Below are 9231 nucleotides of genomic sequence, written 5' to 3'. Positions count from 1 at the left end.
CTCAGTGAGACACTGACTGGATCAGTCAGTGGTTGGCCTGTGGACGTGTTCATGGGGGACTATCTTGTGTTGATCAGTGTGGGAAGACCTACTATAGCTCACTGTAGGTGGTACCATTCCCTAGGCAGGGGAGCTTGTACTTTATCAAGTAGAGAGAATGTTAAGCACAACTAAGCACTTGCAAATTTGTCTATGTCTGTTCTTGGCTGTGGGTGTGATGTGACCAACTGTTCTCTCTCTCTCTCTCTCTCTCTCTCTCTCTCTCTCTCTCTCTCTCTCTCTCTCTTTTGTTGACCAACTGTTTTATGTCCCTGCTACCTGACCTCTCTGTTAGGGTAGACTATCACCTAAATTGTGAGCTACAATGAACAAATTCTTTCTCCATGCATTTGCTTTATCAGGACAATGGACACTAAGACAGCTCCTGGGAAACAGCACCCAAGGTTCATCTGTGGTTGTCACGTGAAGTGAATTCACACATACACATGCACCCCTGACACACATGTGCACCCAAAGAGCACACATGTGCACACCTGACACACATGCGCACCCACACAAGCACAAACATGCACACCTGACACACATGCACACCCACACAAGCACAAACATGCACACCTGACACACATGTGCACCCACACAGCACACACATGCACAAGGAAAAGCAACATGCTTCAAGCATACAAAAGAAACTGAAAATGGGGAAGACGAGGATGGAGAGAAACGGAGAAGAAAGGAGGAAAGAGATGAAGGAGATCTTGAGAATCACATGATAGAATGATGAGAAGTCGGCTCAATACTGGGACAGAAAAGGTGAAATGCCCACCAGACAGCACAGAGGGGAAATCAAGAGAGCTTAATGACTCCTGTGCAAAAACGGTTTTCATAAATAAAAGGAGCTGAATTTAAAAAAAATAAAAAATAAAGCCGGGCGTGGTGGTGCATGCCTTTAATCCCAGCTCTCGGGAGGTAGAGTTCCAGGACAGCCAAGGCTACACAGAGAAACCCTGTCTTGAAAAAACCAAAAAAACCAAAAAAAAAAAAAAAAAAAAATTAAACACCTTTTTGCGCTTCAAAGAACACCACTAAGAAAAAGAAAAACTGAGGGCTGGCAAGAAGGCTCAGTGTGTAAAGGCACTTGCTATACATTCCTGACAACCTGAAATCCATTCCTTGACTTTGCAGGTACACACACAAAATAAAACTGAAAGATGAAAAGTTGGGTCTAGAAATGTAGCTTAGTTGTTTGGATGCTTGCCTGGGTTCTCACCTCCAACCCCCAGCCTTGAATAAACAAGGCCTGGAGTTACAAACCTTGCAACCCAGCACCCAGGAGTTTCAAGGGGGTGGGGGGGGGCAGTGTTCAAGGTCATTCTAGGAGACACTGTCTCAAAAACAAAACAAAACAAAACAAAAAACAAGCAAAGGATTCACTCTTTGGGATGCACCAAATGGTTAAGAGTCTTCATCCTAAAATGGCCTACCACAAAACATCCTCTCCATGTGAGGGGGAAGGAGTCCCCTGGCAGCAGCTGGGAGGATGTGGGGTGTGGAGCTAGGGGGGGTCCTACAGCTGAGGTAGGCCCCGGGGCTTGCAGTTGTAATGTCTGTCACCCCTCTGCTAGCCCTCCCTGCCTTCTGCCCTAGAGAAGCTCTGTGGTCCTCTAGTATGCAATTCTTTGCGCCTATGCCCACACTTCCATTTGAGGACTCGGGCCAGTGATGTGGAACTCAGAAATGTTCCAGGATGGAGATTCACCATCCTGGTTGTAGAGGAGGTGAGCCTGTCCTTCTGATGTATGAGCTTCTTTGGCCTTGCTCAATGCAGAAGAATTCAACACTTGAACATTGCAACAGTCACATTCAGCATCCATGCAAGCAACTTACAAACAAACAAACACAAACACAAACAAAACACAAAATCCAATCATTTCTCTTCGGGCCTTAGATAAACTATGTTTTTGTCTTGGGTGGCCTAGCCCCATGCAGACAGTAGGCTGTGGGTTCTACATCCATCCCGGGAACTGATGGAGTCATAGGCTTCCCCCAGGGTTCTAAGAGGTCCACAAAGTCCAGCACTGGAAGACAGTGGGGAGGGGACCAGGGAGGAGGCCAGATGCAGCATGCCCTTTGGGGTGTCTAAAGAGCACAGGGCCCTGCACTTAGGAAGATGGGAAGGCAGTCTGCGCCCTTGGACATGGTGACAGGAAGGCTAGATCAGCCTTGGGAAACTCAAGCACTCAAGCATCTAGCTTAGGGCCAGGGACCCAGGAGAGATGAGAGCCAAATAGAAGAGAATCAGAGTCAGGGCCTCTGTCTCCATCTGCAGTGTAAAGCTGTTGCCATGGCCCCAGAAACCTCCTGACTTTTGTCTGATAGTGTGCCCTGGCCATGTTTGGAGGAGGGTCTCCTGGTTCATGTTCAGAAATCCACAAGACTTTGAGGTCCTGCCTACAGTGTGGATTACAAAATGAGGAACATCCCAGTTTACACTTCTGGGAGGAGCTTCAAAATTGTGCACAAACTTTTTTTTTTTATTATATTTGAAAAAAAAATTTCTGTAACCCAGATTGGCCTTGAACTTGCGCAGTACACACTTGCACCATCACAGGTGTATGTGGAGTAATTTAAGAAGGAGGGGTTCTGAAGTTCATTGACTTGCTTTGAGAAGCTGGGAGGTGGTGGTGGGGAAAGACTCAGGAAGATTCGCCCTCTGATTGGCTGCAGAATGGGTAGGCAGGACTTATGAAAATGTAAGGCTCCAATTGGCTCTGCCCTGTGCAAGCCCGCGTCCTTAATTTTCTGCGGTCAGCCCCAGAACGCGGGCAAATCCGTGGGACCCACCTTCGCGATGCATCGGATGCAGGTAGTGCTGGGCCACCTGGCCGGCCGGCCCGAATCGAGCTCCGCGCTGCAAGCTGCGCCCTGCTCCGCTGGCTTCCCGCAGGCCTCGGCCTCCGACGTGGTGGTGGTGCACGGACGGCGCACCCCCATCGGCCGGGCCAGCCGTGGCGGTTTCAAGGTGAGGCCCCTCGGGCGGGCGAGGGGAGCAGAAGGCGGCCAGCGAGGATGGGATCCTGCCGTCGGGGGGTTCGGTGACCGCAGAGTCCCCGGGCGGGGATGCAGGAGCTGGGCTCATCGCTGCTGCGCCTCACCCTGCAGGACACCACCCCCGACGAGCTTCTGTCGGCCGTAATGACCGCGGTTCTCCAGGACGTGAAGTTAAAGCCTGAGCAGCTGGGAGACATCTCCGTGGGTGAGCTCCCCTGCGGGTCATGCACCGGCCCTTCCCCGCCCTCCTCCCGGAGATCCGTCTCCCATCTCACTGACGCGAGTTACTGAACTGGAGGGCTCTGGACCACAGAGGTCTGAACCAGACGGCTCCTGATGGCCGGTCTCAAGCGTAGAACCTTGGGCGCCCTCTCGTGGCGCATCGGCCAACTGAGAGGCGCTGGAAAGCCGAGCGCCCCCAAGTAGAATTTCTAAAGCCCAGATGTTCCAGGAGACCCCAGGAGGCGGGAAAACGCGATTCTCTACCTACACGGACGTCCTGTCCCGGGTTACAGGTGCAGATGGGTTCACCCCACCCTGCCCTAACCCCTGCTCTTTCCCTGAACTAGAACATAGCGCAGGACACAGTTTTGTCCCGAGGTGCCAGCCTGTTCCTCGTCCTTGCAGCGATGCAGGGCTTGGAGGAGGACACTTGGGGAGGTGAGCAGTTGCCCCGCTTCCCACAGCGTTCAGATTAGAGGAGCATGCCTTGGCAAGCCCGCTGGCGGCCCTCCAGCACTGTTCTGGCTGACAGCAGGCTGTTGGGTAGCTGGCTCCCCACTCCCCAGAGTCTGAGCCTCCACAGCCTCATGTGCGCCTCTCTCCGGAGGCTGTGATTCTTGGAGAGATCGGAAATGTCTCCTTTCTGCGGCGTGTTTCGCTCTAGGCCTCGGGACACCACCTGGCACTGAGTGAGGGCTCTTCTATCCACAGGCAATGTGCTTCAGCCCGGGGCCGGAGCTGTCATGGCACGCATCGCCCAGTTCCTGAGGTAATCTCTCTGGCTCCAGCTTGGTTGTCCACCATGACTGGGGAAGGCCCTGGCACTGGGGATGTATCTGTGTGTGGTGGAAGATCAGGTGGAATGAAGATATTGAGACAACTAAAGTCCACTGACCTGACCTCTTCTCAATAACCTTTACCCTACTTGGACCGTGTCACCGGGCCCATGGCCAAGGCACCCAGGACTTGTTTCTCTGTGGCCTAACTTTTAAACAAAGACAACTTATAGCATCCCCTTTAGAGTGTAAATAATCTCAGGGCCACACTGAGCAGCGTCTGCCTCCATTCTTAGCTGAGCACCTACGAAGTCCAGGTTCCTCCAGTCGTTAGCAGCTCAGAGATGGGGGGGGGGGAGGGATACCCCACACAGGCCCAGGAGCCCAGGAGGAAGAGACCTGATATTCTGGGGAAGCAGGGGTTCATTTGCTCCTCTGTGGAGGCTGAGGACTCTTCCCTCAGTCTTTCCTGCTGTGTGGGTCAAAAGTCATAGCAAACTGGCCAGTGACAGATCAGGAATAGACAAGCAAGAGACAGACAAACAGAACCTCTAGGAACTGGCAAGGGTTAGACTTAGCCTGAGGTTTGGGGTCTCTCTGTCCCTCTGCAGATTAACTGTACCTCATCTCCAACTGGATTCTCCAAATTGACTGTATCAGGGTTATCTGCATCTATGCCTCTTCTGCCCATAATGTCCCCATGAAGGGCGGTTCTTGTCTGCTCTCCCTGTCCTGGCTAAGACCTGCTCAAATATTCTCTTGTCCCTTGTGCTTACCCTCGTCAAACCCTCAGGCTTCGCCTCTCAGTGGTCCCTCTGTCATGTGATCTGTCATGTGATGTGGCCTTCACACACACATATTCCTCTGTATTATGGCTGGGTATCTGATGAGGCACAGTACTGTCAGCTCCTCAGCCTCTTTCAGGTGGAACCTCAAGCTCGGAGGCTGTTTAGGAGAAACTTGACGAATTTGGTAAAGAGTGGTAACCAGAAATTAGGGAACCTAGGATAATCTTCACAGCCTAGGGAGCCATCCTCCTGGGGGTCCCTTCAGAACCTGGCTTGGAGCAGCAGTTCAGGGATTCTCTGGTTTTCCTGCACATCAGACCCATCCTAATTCCTGTGTGTTCATCCTTTGGGGTTCTTGGAATGTCAGCCAAGGGTCTGGGAGGCTCCTAGTGTGTAGCCACGTTGGCCAAGGGTTGGGTGCCACCTTGGAAGGTAGCTCTGATCATTTCAGTGGCCGAACCCAGGAAGCTCCAGGGTTAAGGGGTTGAAGGGTGACCATGGGGTGTGGGGAGAAAACTGGACACATTGGACCAACTCTGTGTCTACTAGAAAGGTCAAGGTGAGGATGGATGGTGGCCCACTGTTGGAATGCTACTGCCGTGTCTTAGGCCAGCAGCAGGCTCGCTTGGCCTCGGAGGATCACAGAAATGACTGGTTTTCACTGCAGAGTCTTCAAGGCAAGGGTTGTTTGTGGCACACGCCAGGCTTCCACAGTCCATGTTGAGAACCGTGGGACAGAGGAGAATGTGCTTAGGGACTCTAACAGTGGAGACAGCTGCAGTAGCTGCTCCCGTTCTTACGGATCTGCTCCAGTGGGGGTTCCCTGTTGCTCAGACCTATACTTTCACTGCTGGGGCTCTCATGGGGCCCAGAAGTCTCATGGGACCTGCTTTCCATGAGACAGGGTCACGTCCAGGGCTGGCCACACATCCAGGGCTGACCGCCATCTCCCCTCTGTTTCAGTGGCATCCCAGAGACTGTACCTTTGTCTACGGTCAACAGACAGTGTTCATCGGGACTGCAGGCAGTGGCCAACATTGCTGGTAAGTAACTGCTGTGTGTACCCTGCAGTGTACCCTGACCTTGGTCCTTGACCCTCGGGACCCTAGGCAGAAAGAGTGGAGGAGCACCCATGGCCACACCACAAGCCTTTTTGGGTGCTCCTGGGTTTCCTGTGAGAGAGGGGACAGGCCATGCTGCTCCGGGGCAGGCCCACTGCGGCCAAGGATGGTTATGAAGTGCTTTTGTTGCAGGTGGCATCAGAAATGGGTCTTATGACATTGGCATGGCCTGTGGGTAAGAATGCCTTCCTGGTAGACCCTATTAACCATTGCAACAATCAACCTAATTTTGTTCTCCTTGGCTGTGATTCTCCCCGCCCACTGTGGCAGCTGGCTGGGCTGGGCTCCCACGGATGCAGCCTAGGATGTAGCTCTGGGTGGAGTGGCCTCTTCCATTCTTACCACTCTGTCACACTGGACACCTGCAGCGTTTGTACTTCCTCAGCACTGGCTGACTTCCCACGGTCCCGAGTGATTCCCACAAGTTGGGACATTGCCTCACTATGTAAACGACCTTAAGCTGTAAATGTGTCTGCCATCCTAGTACCAAGGGAGAAATTCCAGATCACTAGTGTGTTGTCAGGGACGTGGTCACATCTCTGGTGATCTGCTCACTGTCCCTTCCACTCAGAGATGCCCCTTTGTTTCTGCCTCTGGCTCAAAGGGCTACAGATGTTATGGCTGATAGCGTCTCCAGGAAAGAATAGAGCGTTGGGGCCATCTGTGCTCCAGCATTTCAGGGAGCATCTCAGGGTCTAGCAAGGAGTTCCTATCTCAGAATGAAAAACTTCGTTTAAGGCCGAGGTATAGCTCAGTGCTCACCGCCACATTCAAGGGTCTGCAGTTAATACTCATTCCTTCCAAGGGAACAGCAGTTCCTGTTATGCTGAAGTTGGGAGAGAACTTAGTGGAGGCCTCTGGTACTCGTGAGGCCTCATGGCCACTTCTCCATGCAATGCCTGACTCCTCTGCACTGGCCAGCCGGCCTTTCCCTCGGCCACCCTACCCACTTGTCAATCTGCGCCGGTGGGCGAGACCTTTCTCTCCTTTAAGCTTAGTGCCCGCCCGCCATTTCTCTTCCTCTCTCTGACTCAGGGACACTGAGGGCTGAATCAGGCTGGTTTGGTCTGTGCTGCGTTGGAGGGGTGACTGGAAAGCCATCCCTGGGAACCCCCACTTACTTGGCTCAATAAGCGCCATGCAGCATCAGGACCCCGGAGCCCAGAGCTGGGACTGTGTCTTGGGCTGGAGGGAGTAGCGGCTGGCTCCCGCACTCTTCAATGCCTGTCACTGGCCAGGGAGCTGCTGCTTTCCTGGAGGGCTCCCTGCTTACTCAGTCCCCTGCTGGCTGGCACTTGCCACACAGCTGGCCATCCCTGGGGCTTCCTGCCAGAGCTAGAGCTCACTCCTTTTCATCAGGGTGGAGTCCATGACCCTGTCCCAGAGAGGGAACCCTGGGAATATCTCCTCCCGTCTGCTGGAGAACGAGAAGGCCAGAGATTGCCTGATTCCTATGGGGTGAGTATCTCGTGTGTGTGTGTGTGTGTGTGTGTGTGTGTGTGTGTGTGTGTGTGTGTGTAGACCAGGGAATTTTCTCCTCAATGCCAAGCCCTGAGTCCCACTCCCCTCCACCCCCATTCTCCATCCTTCAAGTGTCTTGCACTTAGCAGGAGCTAGGAGCTAGGCACTGGATTGACACTACCCTCCACTTTCCTTTCTTGAGGCACTGGAGTCTCCTCTAGTCCCCTGAAGATCCAAATGTATCCCATGTTTCCCCCCAACCTGAGGTGCCCAATCACAAGGATAGTGGCAGATTTCCCCAAATGCCCTATTTGGAAACCTGGAGCACTGAGAAGATTGTGGGGAGCACTGAACATGTTTGGGGAGGACTTGGATGAGTGGAAGGACTCCGATGAGTGGCATGCAATATGAAAAGTCTATTCCACCTCTCCAGTGCTCTATAGTTCTGCAGCCATGTCTGTGAGCTCTCCTCATTGTGTCCAAGGGCAAGGGATTCTGCTCACCGTATGAGAACCCTAGCCTGACCTGTCTTTCTCCACATCCTGTGTGTTTCCAAGAGTAGCCTGGAAGCCACAGGAGAAACTGGGGCCAGATAGAGTCCCCAGCGTCCTCCTGCCCTTTTCTTATGGGCAGAGATGACTCACCAGGAGACAATTCCTTCTGTAGGCCCCATGTTCAGGCTTCTCTTCCCTCTTTGAGGTCTGTGGACATGGGCTCTCAGTATTTATGATGACCCAGGAATCCCTGGGGCATGGCTGGAAGCTCTCTCTCTGATGTGGATGCCTAGAGGTGCAAGAATAGTCCTTCAGCGTGGCCTTGGCCCTCAGGCCCGCAGACCCACGGCCTCTGCTTTCCCGTGTGTGCACTAGGATAACCTCGGAGAACGTGGCTGAGCGGTTTGGCATCTCACGGCAGAAGCAGGATGCCTTTGCGCTGGCCTCCCAGCAGAAGTGAGTGTGGAGAGACAGACGGGATGGGCTGAGGGTGGGGCTGGAGATGGCTTGAGCTGGGGCTCCCACTGTGATACTAAGGCGTTGACTAGCCTCGTGCCTCCAGCTGGAAGGTGGAAAGGTTCAGCAGCAGTGTGGGGTGGGTCTCCCCAGTCTGCTTTAACTGTTCACTGAGGTCGGTCTCTCTAAGGAGTGTCCTTTCCCTAGCTGGGCCTCAGCTCCCCCTCTGGGAGAGGGGCTCATGTTTGACTGCTAAAGATACAACTTCACCTGTTCCCCATCTTCCACTGAGCAGGCTTAGCAGCCAGCGGTTTGGGAGAGGGGAAACATAGTAGCCCCTCTGAACTCCCTGCTCCTGTCTGGGATGAGAAACAATTAGAGAGAAGGGAAACATAGTAGCCCCTCTGAACTCCCTGCTCTTGACTGGGATGAGCACCACCCAAGTGTGAAAATCAGAAAGAAGCTGCTGCAGCTGAGTCTGGGAGAGCTTTGGCCAGGCCTTGCTCTCCCTGAGGAAGGTAGAGTCTGAGGAATCTTAGCAGTCACTGAGAGCTCCCTCAGGGCCAGAACAGTCAGTGCCTGAGTTGCACAGCCTTCCTGAGTTAGCAAAGGCCAGGGACCTGCTGGAAGAGACTACATATGGCCCTGACGTTCGCTGTCCATGGTGCTGGCAGGGCAGCAAGCGCCCAGAGCAGAGGATGCTTCCGTGCTGAGATTGTGCCTGTGACAACCACTGTCCTCGATGACAAGGGTGACAAGAAAACCATCACTGTGTCTCAGGATGAGGGTGTCCGCCCCAGCACCACCATGCAGGGCCTGGCCAAGCTGAAGCCAGCCTTCAAGGATGGAGGCTCTACCACGGCTG

The 9231-nt window shown here is 53.5% G+C and overlaps 1 protein-coding gene across 1 annotated transcript in view; it reads left to right on the top strand.

Moving 5' to 3' along the window:
• The first annotated feature begins 2791 nt into the window (after window positions 1-2791).
• Acaa1 (acetyl-CoA acyltransferase 1) overlaps window positions 2792-9231 on the top strand; it is an 8763-nt gene continuing 2323 nt past the window's right edge. The window contains exons 1-8 of the mRNA XM_021206542.2: window positions 2792-3019; window positions 3160-3253; window positions 3982-4039; window positions 5798-5877; window positions 6088-6130; window positions 7315-7413; window positions 8286-8366; window positions 9041-9229. Coding sequence (XP_021062201.1) covers window positions 2849-3019; window positions 3160-3253; window positions 3982-4039; window positions 5798-5877; window positions 6088-6130; window positions 7315-7413; window positions 8286-8366; window positions 9041-9229 — 815 coding nt within the window. The 5' untranslated portion in view covers window positions 2792-2848. The remainder of the gene's footprint in view (window positions 3020-3159; window positions 3254-3981; window positions 4040-5797; window positions 5878-6087; window positions 6131-7314; window positions 7414-8285; window positions 8367-9040; window positions 9230-9231) is intronic.

Source organism: Mus pahari, chromosome 10 (genome assembly GCF_900095145.1).
Source record: "Mus pahari chromosome 10, PAHARI_EIJ_v1.1, whole genome shotgun sequence".
Classification (NCBI taxonomy): domain Eukaryota; kingdom Metazoa; phylum Chordata; class Mammalia; order Rodentia; family Muridae; genus Mus; species Mus pahari.
The sequence above is the reverse complement of the archived record's forward strand: the minus strand, read 5'-3'. Positions and strand labels throughout refer to the sequence as shown.